The sequence below is a fragment of the Homalodisca vitripennis genome, unplaced genomic scaffold (assembly GCF_021130785.1).
Source record: "Homalodisca vitripennis isolate AUS2020 unplaced genomic scaffold, UT_GWSS_2.1 ScUCBcl_4018;HRSCAF=9904, whole genome shotgun sequence".
NCBI classification, from domain to species: domain Eukaryota; kingdom Metazoa; phylum Arthropoda; class Insecta; order Hemiptera; family Cicadellidae; genus Homalodisca; species Homalodisca vitripennis.
Window position 1 is genome coordinate 24,282 of NW_025780152.1, and position 19,796 is coordinate 44,077.

At 33.3% G+C, this 19,796-nt stretch overlaps 1 protein-coding gene across 1 annotated transcript in view; it reads left to right on the forward strand.

The window, feature by feature from the left end:
• Positions 1-18,868, forward strand: part of LOC124372785 (putative E3 ubiquitin-protein ligase UBR7) — a gene marked incomplete at its 5' end in the record, with an annotated part of 37,016 nt that extends 18,148 nt beyond the window's left edge. Inside the window, 10 exons of the mRNA XM_046831195.1 lie at positions 2,565-2,714; positions 5,702-5,804; positions 7,222-7,310; positions 7,836-7,911; positions 9,666-9,774; positions 10,002-10,038; positions 11,415-11,466; positions 13,417-13,517; positions 15,265-15,436; positions 18,621-18,868. Coding sequence (XP_046687151.1) covers positions 2,565-2,714; positions 5,702-5,804; positions 7,222-7,310; positions 7,836-7,911; positions 9,666-9,774; positions 10,002-10,038; positions 11,415-11,466; positions 13,417-13,517; positions 15,265-15,436; positions 18,621-18,772 — 1,041 coding nt within the window. The remainder of the gene's footprint in view (positions 1-2,564; positions 2,715-5,701; positions 5,805-7,221; positions 7,311-7,835; positions 7,912-9,665; positions 9,775-10,001; positions 10,039-11,414; positions 11,467-13,416; positions 13,518-15,264; positions 15,437-18,620) is intronic.
• Positions 18,869-19,796: the final 928 nt, after the last annotated feature.

Consider the following 19,796-nt stretch of genomic DNA (forward strand, 5'->3'; position numbering starts at 1 on the left):
CAGTGATATTCAATAGTTAAAACTTAAACGCTCTAAATGAAATCCCTAAAAGACATTGACAGCAACAATGTGAATAACTAGTTTTCCCTATTTTTTTCAGTAAAATAACTTTTCCCCTTTTTTTTTTTTCAATTTTCGATAATGGATCAATCAAACAATAAAGTTTTTTTCGATTTCCAAATGATACCAATCACTAATCGGTAGTATTGAGTTATCAATGGATCAATAGTCTAACAATGCCTCGATATACAAGTATATCAATACTGTAATGTGACTCAATACAGCTGCAATAATATTAAATAATCGTATTTGTTATATGATATACTATGTGCTATTACTTATATACTCTAATAGTTAATCACATTAACTGATATCACTTTGTTTTCAGTATAATTCGAAATTTACCCTTTTTATAAGTCAGCAACAAGTTACTTCCAACAATTATTGCTATTATACTCTTTTTACACTTATATTAAAATTTCTACGGGTTTCTTTTTGTATACAGATATTAATGAATTATCAATCAAATTGAACAGTAAGCTAATATAGAATCATTGGCATATCCCTATTTCCAAGCAAATGATTTTAATCAACACGTTATTCTGCTTATATTTACGCTGAAAACATGATGGACTGAATGCCCTGGAGGTGACGACCTGACATGGAGGCTTTGGCAAAATAAAATACTAGGATGTTTATCCTTTTAATTTCTCTTATTTAAATAATTCTGAATCTGTTTGTCAATAAAGAAGTTTAATACTTAAAGCCTGGCCTCAATGCTGCATTCACCATTTATTTCCAAAGCATTTTGAACCATATTATTTAACCAACTATTTACTAATAATACGTAGTCTAATCTTAGGTTTTCGCCAATGATTTAATTTAATTTAATTTAACAAAGTTTCCCACTGCTCACCAAATAGTGACAGGGCTGCCATCTCGAAGGCTGTGGATGATCGTGACTGCGTTGACGGAGATGACAACATCTGGCGTAGACAGTGGTCGGCAGTTGGTAGTTCCGGTCTGGATCACTGGATGTCCGGTGGACGTATGCCCTCCTTGTTCCTTTCTATGTTCTATGATGACGTATGAATGATGGCGTCCAACTTCCGCTTCATAGTGTAAATGGCGTTGCACATGGTGTAATAAGCACACAGAACTAATCCAAGTCCATCTTCGTTCATATAAGTTTGAATTTACTCGAAATTTAGAAATATAACATTGCAATTAATTTGTAAAATGAATTTAGAATAGTAGTTATTTGGATAATGGAGTGTAAACTGAAATGTTCTAATAATTTTCTCAACCACGTGGTACACTTCTTTATTTCTTTTAGAGTTCTTTAAAGTTTTGAAATCATTTTGAAATAATTTGCTGGTTTAATTATCGTAATCCCACCGCTGGTCACCACTGTAAGCCCTCCGATATTAGCCAGAGAGGCTCATGGTAATAAAAGGGATAGCGTTTTGCTGCCACCACCCTAGCTCGTAGGGAAATTTAGAATAGTGGTTGAGAAGGGTCTTGAAATAATTACTCACGTTTCTCCTTTGTTTGAGTCCAATCTATATTCAAAATGCACTAAAACACTCGTAGGCGCACCCAAACTACTATATGTGTACCGGTGTGTTCGCATCTCACTCCACCAAAATAAACTTACTTCACACACTCTACATTGCCAATCCCTACCGCCTACCTCCGAGCCCTCAACTCGACTGCCGACCCGTGCTGACGAGTGCTGACCCTTGCATTTCCTCAGCACGGCCAGTCACCTCACATCACGCGGTTAAAGGGACTTGGGTTAGTCCAGTTAATTTACACACTGTGTAATTACTAAAATACCATCTAAAAAATTACTATATTAAAATAGTAGTGTGCGTGCGCGCTACACTAGCAAACATTTTACATTAGTCGTATAGGAGGACAACAAGAAAATAGCGGAATAAATAAATTTTTAACTAAACTGGGCACAAGCATATAGATTTGGACATGTGACAGGTTTATCCATATAGTAAACCGAAAAATAATAGAAGGGGAAGTCATTGTTAAAGTTGGTGACAATATTTTATTTTAGTGCACCCTTGTGTTGTAGTACCTGCCCTAGCTCACCAGAACTTGTGTTATTTGTACACTGTATGAAACATAATCAAAAATATTTCAATGTATCATGTGGCAAGAAATCCTAGAAATATTTCATTCTTAGACTTTTGCCCGAAATTTCATTTCTACATGAACAAAAATGTGTTCTATGATGGTGCATTTTTAACTAGAGATTTGGTTTAATGTAATTTTTTATGTCCATTTTTCTTCTGTATAACTGTATGTCCTGTCTATCTGCCTGCAAGACATCTCGAGATTGAAATGAGTTATAGATTTGAATTTTTGCATTCAACCTCAGCGAAGCGTGTTACACGCCACATGGGGTGGTGTAACTCTTACCTTGTAATTAATAAGTATAATGTAAAATAAACATTGCTTTACTCCAATAAACTTTTATATTTGGCAATTGAATCTAACACTATTGCTGTAAACAAAATGAGCAAGTGCAATGAGATTTGGTTTTTCAGATAAAGAGCGAGATGAATGAGAACAACAGTTACAACCAGAACTTCCGTGGTGTCTATTGCTGCTGTCAGAGACCGTACCCGGATCCAGAGGATCCTGAAGACGATGAGATGATACAGTGTGTAGTCTGCGAGGATTGGTTCCATACAAGGGTAAATTGTCTCAGGATTGACATTTATATAATGTAGCTATTATTGTAGTGATTATTTTGTTATTGATTCAAAATTATAACTTTCTCTATTTTTAATAATAAGTAAAGTTTTAACAGTGTTAACTTTTTAATACTTCTGAGCTCTTTTTCAGGTGAATAACTAACCTAACACATAGTTAAGATCTATGTTAAAATAAACAAATCATACCAGAGCGTTGTGACACGCGTAAGTCAGGAATCACAACCACCATGTTGAGTGTAAACTTCACTCTCTCTAAAGTATGAACTTAATAAAAACAAAACACATCACTAGTTATTAAAACTGCAAAACTACAGAATATAGGTCATAATAGGTCTGCATCCGCCGACCAACCCCTATGACTGACCAGAGGCCAATAGTAAATGATAATCATTATTATTAATTATGTTGAGTTAGGTATTCACCTGAAGAAGAGATCAGATTGCAGATCTCAAAACGGATTTTTTGTAGTTATAAATGATAGTAAATATCCAATAAATTCATCTTTCCTTCAATTTTGATTTATTATTTTTCTTATTACTTAAATTTATTACACACTGTCAAATTTCTATGTTATAAAATAACAAATAATAATAAATTCAGAGCAGTAGTGTAACACATTAAGTGCTGTCATTAGGCACACACCAAAACTTGTGTTTCCTTGCATTGAACTTATATTATGTTGGGTTTATGCCAGGGGTAGCATCTAAAATAATTACCAGCAGCAATTTCTCTAAAAAATTGATATTAATGGTTGTCTCTAATCAGAAACGGTAGCATATGGCACTTTAAAACAATAAGTCTCTGATGTGTGACAGCAGTGACCGACAATTTTTATTGGTTTTATCAGTTTATAAAAATATTTCTATCTGCTTAAGAAGTCTTATTTTTCTGACAGAAATTTAAACACAACAATTTATATACAGTATTTACATCCCTCCAAAGGTTGAAGGTAGTTTCACTGCAAGAGACAATGAAAGGAAGAAGAATACAGTGGATGGGGCATGTGAAGAGGATGGGAGATAATAGAATGCCTAGAATAGCATTGGAGAAGGAGGAAGGAGGAAGAAGACCAAGAGGAAGACCGAGAGGAAGATGGGAGGACCAAGTGTGGAAAGACATAGAGAGAAGGGGACTACAGAAAATACAGGTGGATGAAGAGGAGACCTGGAAGGATAGACTAAAGTGGAGGAGGCTGTGTACGACGACGACCCGTGAGAACGGAAACGTCTGACGATGATGATGATGATGATTTACATCCCTCCCACCAGCCATGTTATTTTTTGGTTTGCTCACCTGGCCAGATTCAAACCGAAACAGTATTATTTTGCTTTTGTTTGGCTTATTGCCTGCATCTTTTATATTTAAAATTATCCCCAAAACTGTTGTGTACTTCTGGCTTGACAGTACGTGATGAGTTATTGGTAACTGGCCATGGATTATTTTCTGCCTGTGAGGATTATCATGTTCATTCAGTCCGAAAGCGTCGATCATAATGAGTTGAAACATGTAGGAAACCATTTTGTACCATCTATGTAATTTCTGTTCCATTGCATAATAAAAATTATAAATGTAAAATACGTAACTCATCATCTGGTCGGCACGGTCCATTCTCTTCTCCTAGGTGTTTTACTGAATTATGGGCGGTGGCTTTGCATGGATTTTCCCTCATCTATATTGGAAATAGGCTAGTGGTTTTAAAACTGTGTTGAGATGTACAATAAGACCCTATACAAAACCAACTTTTTCTCCCCCCTTTAAAGATTTGTTTCTTAACTTCAGTGGAGATATATTTCCAGTTTGTTAACAAAGTGTCAGAACAGTTTGTCTCTTTGGCAAGAAGTTGAGAAGCCGAAGGTGAACTATTTTTTACTTGTCCATAAAAAGTGTATGCCAAACTCCCAAGTTTCCCTCGCATGAAGTAGTTTACTACCTTGATTGTATCTCCTTTACCACCCAGTTCTCCTCCTCTGCTTCAAAACTAGCTCACATATAGAATAATAATAATAATTATTATTTTTATAATTTAATTCCAAATTTATAGCCTATTTCTTTTATACTGCCTGAATGTGAGTTTTCCTCTTCAAAGGACAGTACCTTCATCAATCGACAACTCTCAGACTATACTCAGGATTAGTATACTGAAGCCATTTTTTCATTGAAATAATGTTAGCTTTTTAACTTTGTACAGACATCCTTATCATTTTGTGTGTGTTGCTGGTCATTTCAGAAAATGGAGATATAGTAAAATTAGTAGAAACCTGTCTCCTACTCATTCCTTGTGTATTAAAATTAAAATTGAACTACTTGTTAGTTTTCTAGTAACCTTAAACTCTATCCTTTACAGCACCATGTAATTAGTAATGTCAATCCACTTATATGATTGTACTATAAGATCTTTCTATTTATTGATTGTTGTAGGCATCTTAGTGACAGGTAAACGTTCCAGGCAGATTTATTTGTAGGTTTGTTTTCTCCAGGTACAAGTGCCAAAAGCTCATTCTCAAAAGTTTCCAACTGTGGATTGTAAATAAGATCTTCTTGCTCACTCTTCTGTTAGAAACCCTAGCTTTTGTGAATTTCTAGGTATTTTTATTTTTTTCAGATTGTGTTTAGAATAAAAATTTACCTTAAGGTAGAAAACATTAAGAAACTGCATTTAAATAATTATCCTAGTGTTAATTATCTTTAAAATATATCAATACTACTAATATAACTGTGCAGCATAAATAATTAAATTGTAAATAATAGCCTACTGTTAATTATTTCATTTCTTTTTTAACTATAGTAGTTTATTCTTTTATTTTCTTCTCTTTAACATCCAATTGCAGTGCATTAGCGCTGCACTGTCTCGCTGAATCATTGGGAATCCTTCAACTAATGTTATTTTATTACATATTTGGAACTTGTATTTTTTTCAACAGAATTAACGGGTTTCCCTGAAATTTGAAGTGTTGTCAATTTTTTAGCACCTAGACTCAAGTGTGCCAAAAGAAGACGATTACGGTGAGATGATCTGTGGTACATGTACTGATAAGCTGCCATTCCTTCAGTACTACCTCGGTTATGCAGGTAAGGACTGGACTCAATTTCCTCTGAAATGTTTATAATTAGTATGAATGTTTACAATAAGTAGGAATTTGTTCAGTAATTGATCAGTTTGGCTAAGGCCCACCTTCATGAGGTGGTTTCTATGTGGGCCATGTCCTGTCCATCTTGTCCCCTTTTACAAGAGGTTTGCTGTAGGAGAAAGTTATCTCGCAACCCGGCTCTGAACCCACCATAAAGGACTCTGCTTCCTTTTGGACAGGGGTATCTGCTTTTTCATTACCATGAATGCCCTCATGGCCCGGCACCCAACCGAGTGTTATTCTATTTTTAGTTCTACCAGAGCATTCTTGCATTCCCAGACTGCTTTCGAATCAAACAAACAGGTATCAAGTGCCTTCAGTGCAGTCTGGCTGACTTTTTTTGACTTGGTCTCAACTGACTGTATTGTTGTTTTGTTAATAACTCATCAGAGTTCATACGACAAATACAAATTATTTATTTATAAAGATGGATGGCATATGTTCACCATCACATTGCTTTTGACCCGGCAACAACAGTACCAGAAAAATACTCACATTTCCCTCTTCAGTTTCTGGTAAATTCAATAACAACACATGATCACTACTGATAACTCCATTTCTGGTGAAGAAAAACCTCGATATATACCTCAACTCAAGCTTAGATCACATAAATGCTCTAAGTTATAAGTTAGTGTTAAATTTCTAAATATTAAATTACTGGACTGTTCTTATTTTTGAAAGCAAGTTTTATCCACTACCGGCTTGCTAGACCTGACATAGCTTCACCAGAGCCCCGTTAGCCGTCTCTTTGAGCCGTTGCCCGTCCCTCACGACGAGGACGAGGGGTTGGACTTAGAGGGACACTGGGGGGTTGGACTTAGAATAGCACTGGAGAAGGAGGAAGGAGGAAGAAGACCAAGAGGAAGACCGAGAGGAAGATGGGAGGACCAAGTGTGGAAAGACATAGAGAGAAGGGGACTACAGAAAATACAGGTGGATGAAGAGGAGACCTGGAAGGATAGACTAAAGTGGAGGAGGCTGTGTACGACGACGACCCGTGAGAACGGAAACGTCTGACGATGATGATGATGATGAAATTACTGGAATCAACGGAAATGGGAACAGTAATAACTTGCAGCAAGCAACACGACTGCAGCAGAAATGGTAGCAGTAACTTAATCAGGGTACTATTGGGAGCTATGAGAGTTATCTTATTCAAACTGGCTCGGCGTTATCCGCTTTGGTCGCGACCTTGACTAGTGCTACTTGACCATACATACAGCAATGCAGATACCTACAATAATCAAAACTTATAGTAAATTATCATTTCTACCAGCAACAAACTATGCATATTTATAATTAACAAGTACCGTATTATTTTATTTCACTTTAATTAATTGTCATATTCCTTTTTCCAGTGAGCAAAATAATGAACACTGCTGACAAAAATGAAAGTTCTGAAAACATAAATGTTGATGATGACTCCCCGGCTGATACAGAAAAACAGGCAAGTCAATTCTATTGTTGATATTCTTACATTCCAAATATTCTTGTTTAAAACAATTTTAACTACCAATCTAGTGCCGGACCAAGACAGTGTCATCTAACTTAATAATTATTGTATAGTTTACTATTGTCTTTATATTTTGAATTAGGCCACTTTTGGAACCAAACTTCAAAATAAGGTCAGTTTTGGGATTATGGATTAATATTGATATAAATAAATACATAATATTGATATTAGGTGATTAAGTAAGTTTTAAATTGTGTCCAATCTATTTGGATTATTATAGAAGTGCATGTGTTAGACCAGTTTTGAAAATATCTGGCTTGGGTTATTTATTTCACATGTAAAAATATGCAGGCTCTTTCAAATAGTCCAAATTTACAGGATAATAATTTTGATCTCCGGTTAAATTGATTATTATTAATATTTAAGTACAATTTTTGGATATATATAATTGTTTTTTGAGCTTTGGTAAAAATCTTTGAATGGGAATTCTTTTGGTTATCAATACTTTTGGTTTAACAGGTGTCTAACAAGATGTCACCACCCAAGGAGAGTGCTGCTAGCAAAACTTCTGAGACCAGCGTTCCTGTGAATCAAGGTAGTACTAATACCAGCAGGAGTAGGAGACAAAAAACCTTCAGCTTGTATATTCAGGCGAACTTCAATAACTCTGAGCTCGAGGAGCCAATAAAATAAAATATTCTAACTATGCAAACTGTATTATTTTGTATAGGTATGTCAACAAACTGAAAGAACAATTCAAATTAATCCAACTTTTGAATTAAAACTTTTTGAATTATCCGTGTTTAAATGTAAAACAATTTCTTCTGTTTACTACCTATACTTTTACAATTTTAATAAAAAGTATAAGAAGAAACCATAGTTTTGTCAGAAGATTTCAACATAAATGTAATAAAAAAATTATTTAGAAGGAGTCCTTTCTTAATTTATTACGCACTTACAATATGTATTGTTTGAATCTGGAAAAAACGATAGGAGAGGCATGTTTAGTCAATATTATCACTAATATAAGTGCAGGAAAACTTAAATGTAGAGTAGTAGAACCTCACCTGTCTGACCATGACATCATCTTAGCTAGCTCATATAAAATGATAAACATACAATGTGATGTAAGAACTAATAACATGTACAAAACAATAAGAGTGGTGACGCCTATCACCAGTGATAGTTTTAAAAACCTACTTCTTAAAGTAGATTGGACTAGGCTTCAGTTGTTTTATAGAGTTGATATGGAATTTTATTATTTTATTAATTTATTGACTAGTTTATATGAACAAAAATGTTATTTAAAAGAAGTTATACTTAAAAATTCCAAAAGGCCAAATTGTTAATGATTTACAACAAACTTAAGAATTTTAGAAGCTTTGTTTTGACAATGTAAAAAATATTAAAGGTACAGAAAGAGAACTGTTGGCTAAATCTGTGTACAAGGAAGCTAGAAAACAGTATAAAACCTCGATTAAAGAAGAAAAGCTATCTTCAAATGAAAATTACTAAAATGTGTAAAAATAAATGTAAATCCACATGGAATATTATTAAAGCTAAGACACACCCAGGATCACAATTCTCCTATTGATTTTAATGTTTTGAATGAATATTTTATAAATTTAGCTCTTGATATGATTAAAACACAAGTACCTGCTGATTTTAGTGTAGCTCTTAACTTAGTAAATAATTATATAAATAGTTGTACTCTAAGAAATACATTATATTGGGAAATAATTGTTGTTGAAGATGTCCTAAACTGTGCTTCCTAATTAAATCTATACAATGTTTTCTAATAAGGTTACTAAACAGATTATCAGTGTTTTATCTATTTAATTGAATGTTAATTGAAGGCACACTTCCACAATGTTGAAATAGCAAAAGTGGTTCCTACCGATAAGAAGGGTGATAAAACAAACCCTTCCAGTTGTCGGTCCATATCTTTAATATCTATTTTTAGCAAAATATTTGAATACTGTATTAAAAACCAATTACAAACCTTTTTCATGCTTAATTGTCTCTTATGTAAAAAGCAGTTTGGAACCCTTTTCTTTCTGTTCATTAATTATTTCTGTTCTTTATTTTTTTATGTATTAATACCTCTCCCACCTGACAAAGTGGATAGATTATAATCCTCGAAACCTTGTGTTATACCTTTTATAGCCTATAATGATGGGAAATGTCCAAAATCCTGTTGTCCTTTCAAAATAACTTGCTAAAGTCTTTGTGCAGCAACCCTTAGCTGTACTAAAATATTGCAGTAGCCTACATAAACATTAATAATGTAAATTTGTTTTACTTCAAATCTTTCTTCATTAACTAATTTCTTTACTTTCTGGTTTTCAGAAAATGGTACCAATACAGATATTATACACTCAAAAGATGCTTTGGAAACAAATGATAAGCTGCAGAAAACGCAAGAGAAAAACATATTCTTGAAGATACCAAAGAAAATGTACCTGAAAATTCAGTAGTGGAAGAAAAGCATGAGGTAATGGATGTTCCAGAGGAAGAAAAAGCAGTGGTGAGTATTTATTATTCACAGTGTAATTTTAACAGAGTTGTGTCTTGTATAAGAGTAATGTCTTACCATATGAGTACTATTTTTAAATTTTCTTAAAATGTATATGTTTACTGATTATTTATTAAACTGCCCAGCTCAATTTTTTTTATTCTTTTCAGTCCCATTGTTGGTTTTGGAAATGTAACAGATCAGACGGTCAGCCGTGGGACCGAGAATATAGTTGATGTATTTATTATATTTTAACTTTTTTAGAACCGCTAGTTTTTAAAATTAATACCAAAAAAGTTATTCAAATTTTACCAAACTTTTAATGATGATCAAAGAATTTATGTCCTAAACTAATAGAAGAACTCATTTTTAGGTTTTTGGAAATGTTTGTTCAATTTAGATTTTCTTTTAGATAAATTTTATAAACTAAACTATTGTGGTCCAAATGTTGCATATATAAAGCATGTTTTTTAAGTAAGTACCGTTTTGATATATAAGCAAAAATCAAGAAAAAATTTATACAATTTTATTGTGATATGAAAGCCCTCACTTTTACCTACTTTTCTACATAATTGCCATCAATATTAAGACACTTACCATATCTAAAAATAACCAGTTTTATACTGTTGTCATAGAAGATTGCCACTTGATTTAATACTAACTTAACGCGATCATTTTTATAGTATTGTCGTCAGTGTGGTGCTAATATACTTCTGATGATAAAAAAATAGTAACAAATAGGTGCTAAATTGGGGCTATTAAGGGGATTATCAAATTGTTCCTAGCAAAATGCTGTGATGAGATCTTGTGGTCGTTTTGTCACATGTGAATAGACATTGTCATACAGGAAAATGTGTTTCTCCAAAAAAAGTCATAGAAAACACTTCTTGAAACTTGAGGAATCTCTTCTAATAATGAAGAAATTGTGAAATGCTGGTTCATTTTGGCTTTATCATTAACTTTCTGCACCAACTCATTAATTATTGAGGGTTGTCCACTCCATTTCTCATCATAAATATTTTTTTTTGCCATCTTTTAAATCTCCTACCAATTCAAATGTTTGTCCGTACAGTTCACAATTCTGTCAGTGAATTTCAATTGTTTTCATGTCTTTGGTACCAAGCACCATTTTCACAGTCATTGGGATTCTCAATTGATGGGGGCATTGAATTAAGCATTAACAGATCTAAAAACGGTCAATTTTTGCTGTAATTAGGTCTATGGCTTGCTAACAGATGAAAGTAGACAGTGTGCAAGCGCGGGACACCGACTAGCGCTGCAGCGGTGGAATTTCGAAACTGAACAAAAAATTTTGAAAATATAATAAACTAAATGGTTTTATTAATTACCCTAAGTTTAATTCAAGTTGTTACTGTTTTACAATGTTTTAACTTTCGGCTAGGTAATTCTGAAATATTCCTTTCAGTGGCGTCACCAAAACATAAAATATTAAATGTTCAAAAAATGAAAACGTACTATAGCTTCAATATAGTATACATGGAAATAACGAATTTTGTTGTCACTTTATAACAGTTTACTTTTTATTTATTATGTTCTAATAACTGCCTTGTGTACTGTTAAAGGGTTCTGAAATTGCTTCTCCTTCTAAAGAATCTGATAAATGTGAAGAAAAAGGTAAGGAATTTTTGCTTTATTTTAGTCTGTACTTAATTTCACAAACTTATTTTTCTGATTGAATATTTACTGAATTTGCAAAGATCCACTTGACAGTTTTAACTTAGATTATCTACGAAGAATATTAAAAATAGTTTAATGATCATAGGATAGAAAACTCTTGTTTTGGACTTTAAATTATCACAAAATTCATTCAGTAACAAATGTAGTTTGTAATCAATTACAATTCAATAAAATTATCTTTACCTTTATGCCCTAAAATAAATCAAGAAAAAGTGCACATTTTACTGTAATTTTTAACCATAATCTACAACAAAACAAAGTTTATCACATTTAATAAATAGTTAAAATAAATTTTCAAATGGGCATGTACACAGATAAATAAAATTAGTTTTGAAATATAACAATAATCCAATCTGCCGAATGGAAATATCTCCACCAGAGAAATGAATTACATAAAACTTAGTCCCATTTTTTTTATTGTCACATTTCCGTCATACATATATAGCAAAGATAAAAAACTTGTAACATTGTCAAGTTATCTTAACCTAAATCTTAAAAACTAAATGCAGTTGTAACAATTAAATAATTTTGTCAAAATCAAAAATATGAACAATGCTATTACTTTATTACACAAATAGGTCTTTACTAATTCTTTAAATAAATTTATATTACTTATATAAATGCTGTAGGACATTCAGGTAGTTATTGTATAGATTTTTGGCAGAATAATGAGGTGATTTTTCAACTAACTTCAATCTGTGGATTGGATATTGAAAATCAGTTTTATGTCATGTGCAGTACACGTCCTGGTTTTGATACATATGATTTAAGTTTTGTTTTATGTCAAGTATACAATTTATATTTAAGTATAAATATATAAAGAAGGAACAGTTAAAATGTATAGTTTCTTAAATAAGGGTTCACATGAGACTCTTTCCAGAAAAAGTTAAGTGTATATACACTTTATTTGTATTTAAAAAATTACATCTGCTTTGCTGGAATAGCCCCAACAAAATTCAATATTCCAATATGGAGTGGAAAATCCTGTAATAAATCATTACTCTTGTGTTGAAATCAATTACATTTCTCAAAACTAACCACAGTATTTTTACCATTGATAAGTGAGAGCTCTTATAAAAGGAATCAAATTGTTCTGCTTGTTTATTTTAATAAGTTTTAAATTCTATGGTTTGCATTTTCTTACTATTTTAGTTTCAGACCATTTTCTGAAAACAAATTTGATAATTCTGTAATTGTATCTTTAGTGTATTGAACAAGATTTTCCAATTTGTTTGCTTGGATCACCACTGATGTGTCATCAGCATATAAAATTGCATTGTGTGTTAATTAGTATGTATCAAAAATAAAAGTGGGCCCAGAATTGAACGTTTGGGAACACCAATCTTAACTTCTTTCCCATCAGATACTAATTTCAAACCTTTTTTTATTATAGTAGTTCTTTGTTTATGACATTTGAGATTTGATTCAATCCATTCTAAGATAATATTTTGAAAAATTATAATATTTCAGCTTGTTCACCAAAATATCATGCACAACACAATCAATGCTTGTATATGTCATAGAAAACTCCAACAGTCTTCTGCGACTTATCCATGGCTTCTGTTACATGTTTAACAAATTCAGAAACTGCTGAAATTATGTTACTCTTAGATCTAAATTCAAAACTGTTTTGTGTAAAACGTTAAAGATTCAATAAAGGATTATTATTATTAAGCTATAATCCAACTTATTCAACAGAATAAAAAAAAAATTACTGTATTGATGACATTGTTACTGTTATTAACATAACCTAAAAATCTTGCGTTGCTAAAATGTTAATTCACAATGCATAATTAAAATAAGTTCTTAGCATTTTGTTTACATATGTTTAGTACAGGTTATTACCAAATTATAATTTTCTAATGAATGTTGTTTTGTAACATGCAGAATGTCTTCTTAAGAAATTAAAAATTCTGCCAAGACAAAGTGGAGCGACATTTTGGCCAGAAGGTTTCAGAAAATTGCTCTGCACGTGCGTTTCGTGTATGGTATGTGTTGATGTTCTAATTTATATTTATTTAACAGATTTAAACATTTTATTTTTAAGTTTTAATTCATACTATAAGAAAAGTGATGAAAATGTTTAAAAGCTGTTTTAAAGATACATGTTATTTTCCTTAGTTTCACTTGTTGGAACTTACTCTTATGAGCAAATAAACTTATAGACTTTTTTGTAATTACAGTACAAACTTTTCAGTTAACTTGAATTTGAATTAAATGTATCCTCTCCTATTATAATAAAATAATAAATAAATACAATTTACAAATTAAATAAACTGACTTAGTTGTGTTCGAGTTAAGTTTTTTGGTGTTATTACAAGAAGAAAAAATATAAACTGAATTTATTAAAGACATATTTTTTATGATTAAGTGCATGACAAGCCAAATATGAAATTTGCCAGTTCAGAGAAACGCAAAAAGATCACTATTTTACAGAAACAAAACATTAAAGTACAATGAAAATCATCCCATAACTGTAGTAAAGGTCGTACAGACTGAACAAGAATCATCAAACATCAAGAATTCAAGCTGTTACCCTCCCCACTCGGAAAAATGGTAGAAAGTGCAAACATACAGGTCAAAATGGTGTTCAGTTCCTATGAAAACCGCTTTCAGATCGATTTTATACTTAAAATTTAAGTTTGTGTATAATACATAATTTAAATTTTACCAATCGTTTGATGACATCTTGATAAGTTGGGTAAAACAGGATAAATAAGTAAATGCATGGTGTGTGCTGATTGGTCCCCATGAGAAAATATGTCATGTGCTGATTGGTCCCCATGAGGAAACATGCCATTTGCTGATTGATCTCCACAAGGGAACATGGCATTTGTTGTAAGTTGCTTCTGAATACTGATGTATAGTGACATCTAACAGAACTTTTCAGTTGTCCTAATAGAACGCTGTGTAAGACCTTCTTCAGTATAGACTTGGTATCTAACAGCAATGTTTTATAGACTTGGTATCTAACAGCAATGTTTAAATCTATTTTATGTGTTTGAAACACTATTTCCAATGGTCTGTTATTTGCCAAATCAGCATTCAGGTAAGACTGACAATATACGGCTAGTAGGGGCCATATTTTGTTTTGGATATTAATGATTAAGCAGCCCATATTAATTTATACACAGGTGTATTAAAAAATAAACATAGTAATTTGGATAATATGGATAAGATGAATTAACTCAAGTCCTCAATAAATTAATTTACACTTTTTAGAGGATGAGAGTCAGAAAATTAAAAAAAAATTGCATTTATCACACATTATATTTTACATCTTTTTGTACTGAATCTAATTTTTAAGTTTGTCATTTGAGAATTTTTTTATAAATTTATATACCATAACTTATTTATTATTTTATATTCAAAATGTTAGGCAACCTTTTTTTACAGAATTACCCAAAATTTATTGCTATACATTGCAGAGATGTTCTTGTGTCATCCAGACCTGTACACTACTGTATATGCAATTTTATCAAGCCTATGTTTATTTGACTTTCCATGAATTCCTCACAGGCCAATTCTTTTTAAAGTAGGATTTTAAATCCTAAACTGATTTGAAGAGATTCATTTTTTGGAATTTTTCTTCACTTAATCAAATTTTATTCTGATTCCAGTAAAATATAAAAAGGTCCAATTTGTTACATTGTAACATTTTACAACTTTGTTGTAATCGCTTAAGTTTTATTTCCAGAACTTGTACTTTTGTTTTCACTTTGCCATATGTTGAAGGAAACCTACAAGAAGCACAACGTGTCATTTCTAACAGACGAGGAAGACACAGTTCGCTCGTACGAGGACAAGGGCAAGTTACGCAAGAGAGAAGCTGGTCCGACACAGTATGAGAGAGGCATGGAGGCTTTGTCCTCACTTGACAGGGTCCAGCAGATGGAGGCTATTTTGGGTTAGTTCAAAACTTGTCATCAAAGACAATAGTAATATAAATACTCAGACTGTGCAAATCCACAATTTTTACTTACAGTACAAACACTTTGCTTTAATTTTTTGAAACATAAAAGACCTTATCGGTTTTTTGAGATAAGAATTACTTAGTGGCTATATTTTTCTATAGAATGCAGATCCCTGATGGTGTCTCTGAGGTTTATTCAAACTTCAAGTTTTTATTAGTGTCACTTGCAAATGAAGTGTTCAGCTGATTTAGATTCTTACCTGTTTCTTAGATACTTCAGCTATTACAGAGCCAAACGTTACTGCGCCTGTAAAACATTTGGTGGACTTCATAAAGTGCCAATTCTAATGTGTTTCTTACAAAAAAGGACCTGTCAATGCTACAAGGAAATCAAGACAAGCCAGCCACAAAGGCAGAGCAAGTCACGGTCAAAAACAAGATTACCAGCTTATAAAACAGGAGCTTTTAGAAGCCTACAAGCAGCACTGAACTTTTCTTAGGACTTCTATCACTGCACTTACAGGTCATGGTGGAAGAATATAAGTCTGTGAAAGCTGCAGGAAATTTGAGGGCAAACTCGATTAGTACAGCTTATTGCACTATTGCTAAAGCGGTATGCAATACAATATCACATTGGAAATATTTCATTTGACATCACACAATATGGCAAAAGAATTTGTATTTAACAATCCTTAGTTGTAATAAAGTCTATAAGGTTATCTAATCAGGTACATAGATGGCTCCTTCATCTATTGCAGATCTGGCTAGTGAGGTGTGGAGTTCATCTTTCAGAACAGCTCTCAGTGAAAGTCTGGCAGAGCATGGCACAGTTTGTCAGACTGAAATATAAGCTATTATAGCTTGCTCTAGTACAGGATTGAACAGGTATTGACACTATCTGAGACGGGAATAAAGTCTATAAGGTTATCTAATCAGGTACATAGATGGCTCCTTCATCTATTGCGTATCTGGCTAGTGAGGTGTGGAGTTCATCTCTCAGAACAGCTCTCAGTGAAAGTCTGGCAGAGCATGGCACAGTTTGTCAGACTGAAATATAAGAAAAACTTCGAACTTTTGGTATAGTTGGATCAGCACTCGCCTGGTTTGGATCCTACCTCTCTGACAGGCAGCAGCTAGTTGAGATCAAACATACTGTTAAGGGAACCACTAGTGTAGTGAGATCGGAGTTGTTGGGTGTATCTAGAGGAGTGCCCCAGGGGTCTGTGTTGGGCCCTGTCCTATTTGCACTTTTTTCAGCAGACCTCCCCAAATACATGGACACCTACAGCCACACCGTCATGTTTGCAGATGACTCGGTGCTCTTGACCAGCAACAGAGAACTGGAGCCTCTGGAGATCAGCAACTTTATCTCTATCAGTAAAGCCATGGAATACTGCGCCAACAATGACCTGGTTTTCAATGAAAACAAAACTCAACAGGTATTCTTTGGCAAATTTAAAAATGACATCACCTGTCCTCCAGACATTCAGGTTACTGAGTCAACCAAACACCTCGGAATAATCCTGGATCAAGAACTATGTTGGGACGCCCACATCGACTACCTCTGCCGAAGGCTCAGCTCTTCCATCTTTGCCCTGAGAAGAATCAACAGTGTTGGAACAGTTGATGCAACACGGGCAGCATATCATGCACTTGTTGAATCCCAACTGAGGTACGGGATAATTTTCTGGGGAAATTGTTCAAAGGAAAACACCCAGCGAGTTTTTGTTCTTCAAAAGCGTGCTGTTAGAGTTCTTGGGGGCCTTCAGAGGGAAGATAGTTGCAGGGATGTCTTCAGAACTCTCCAAATCCTTCCATTAGCTGCCATTTACATCTGCGAGGTTGTTGCCTTTTCGACTACCCTCAACTTACCAAGAAATTCAAATGTGCATCAACACAACACCCGAAACCGTGATAATTTCAATCTCCCTGTACACAGAACCTCCAGTTTTTCTAAGAAGCCGTCATATGCTGGATCCAGACTTTTTAACCTCCTTCCAGTGGACTTAAAATGCGGGAACCCGAAGACACTCAAGAGAAGACTTCAGAAGTGGATGCTTGAGGACCCTGTGTATAGCATTGAGGAGTTTGTAGCCCGCTGTGATAGAAGGCCAACAAGCTGAAGACATCAAACTCAAAAACTGTTTAAAGATGTGACTTGAGAATTTTAAAATAATGTATCTTGTGACACCATTTCTAAGCTCAAAGCTTATGTAATAAAGTTTCTCTCTCTCTCTCTCTAAGCTATTATAGCTTGCTCTAGTACAGGATTGAACAGGTATTGACACTATCTGATAGGCAAGCCGTTCTTACAACCCTTAACTCAAGGGAACTTACTTCAAGCCTGGTATGGGAATCCCTTCCGTTCTAGCTAGTGTTTTAGGGGCGATGAACTCCCTGAGGAACTGTTGGCTCAAGGAAGCACTTTCTTCGACCTGAACAGGCTTGTGGTGTAAGCAAGTCAAATGCTTACCAAGCTATTAGGAAATAGTTCAGAGATGCACACTGTCATCGGTGGCAAAGTTTCTCTGGACAATCATTTGACAATAAATTCATTAGAGACACTAACATCCAGTTTACAAAGGTGATAAAGCTAAACAAAGGCCTTTTAAATCTAATCTAATTATTTCTTCCAATAAATGATAGTCTGTTATATGCTGACATATTTGAAACTTATCCAATATAACAATATCTAGTCATTTAACCAAAATAACATAGTAAAATATCAAAATAATATAAATGCATATTTTACAATGTTGGTTGACATAGTCGACATCGTGGGACTCAATGGGTTAATGTTAGCCTATACAAAAAATAAGCTTATCCATTTGTGAAACATTAACAAAATTATAGCCTGCTTTTCTCACAATACCTAAACTAAATATATTCTTTGATAAACATTGTAATTGTTGTTATTGTTTAGTTTAACTGTAACACTTGTGCTCTTAAATCTAATAGAAAATATTATTATTGTAAAATGTACATTGTATAAATTTTTGTAATTACCCTTTTTAATATTAAATAATAAACTTGTAACAAATTGAAAGTGGAAGGAAATTCTGCTCATTCCTTTTCTGCAAATATTCTTAGAACATTTTTCACAGCCCAAATACAACAAACTCTATCCTAATCATAAATGGTCCTAATATGTTTGATGATACTGTATGTACGATTTCAGGCTACAACGAGATGAAGACTCACCTAAGCGAGTACTTGGCCAAGTTTGCGGAGAACAAGAAGGTGGTGAGAGAGGAAGATATTAAAGAGTTCTTCTCGGGCATGAAGGCTCGCAAACGTCAGAAACTAGACATCCCCTACTCCTGTCGTTAGCACATTCCATGCTGTGAGTCAGTTCTATGTTCTTCAAATTGGAAGTATTCATTCAATGTTATTAAAGTATCTGTGAATATATTACTTAAATATGAATTGTGTAACTTTTTATTTAACTTGTTTAAATGAAAAACATAACTTGATGGTTTAATTGTTTTTTAAGGCTGGAAGATGTCAACATTTTCTTATAATAAAGAATAACTGATTTTTCTACATCTGATAGAATTTAATTTTACCCTATCCAAATTTCCTCACATGGACTATTGGTACGATTATATTTCACTAGCATTGAAATAATTAATTATCTGTCACTTTAATTACCTCATATCATAATTATATTCACATTGAATGCACAACACCTTAAACCAGCTTCATAATCACCTGAGCGTTCGAGCTTATCATTTTGTGCATAATAAAAAATGTCCTTACAATATAAGCAAACAATTCAAAACAAATGTCAGACAAAGAAGAGTAACAGGTTAGTCGCCATCAACAAATGATTGGCGTTGCATGTATTTACAAGCTTAGGAAGGACATTCTAACGATATAGTCCATCATTGTGTTCTGTAAAACAGCTGATAAGGGAAAATATTGTATAGCTGAATCGTCTCCCATTAAATACTAACATAGACAAGTGTCTTGCTAAAAGTCCCCCCACCCCTAACCCTCTTGTTTATCCCTCCACCCTCACTCAAAGGTTGTGTTTGTCTCAATCAAACAAATAAATCAGAATTCTTTATTTACATGAACATAGAGTACAGTAATGGCCTCATTATTAATGATTTGTACATTTCATATCTTAAAATTGTATATACAATAATAGCTTAGTTGAAATCAGTCAAGAAGATATAAATAGGTAACAGTTAAAAATAGATGATGAAGCTAAGTTTATATATGGTACAGAAATGTTACCATAAATAGTCAGGCATTGAAAAATTCTTCTTGGGTGTAAAAAGATTTCTGTAGCAGCCATATCTTGAGTGATATCTTGAGGTTCTTGTCTTCTCTATGTCTCTTCAGATCT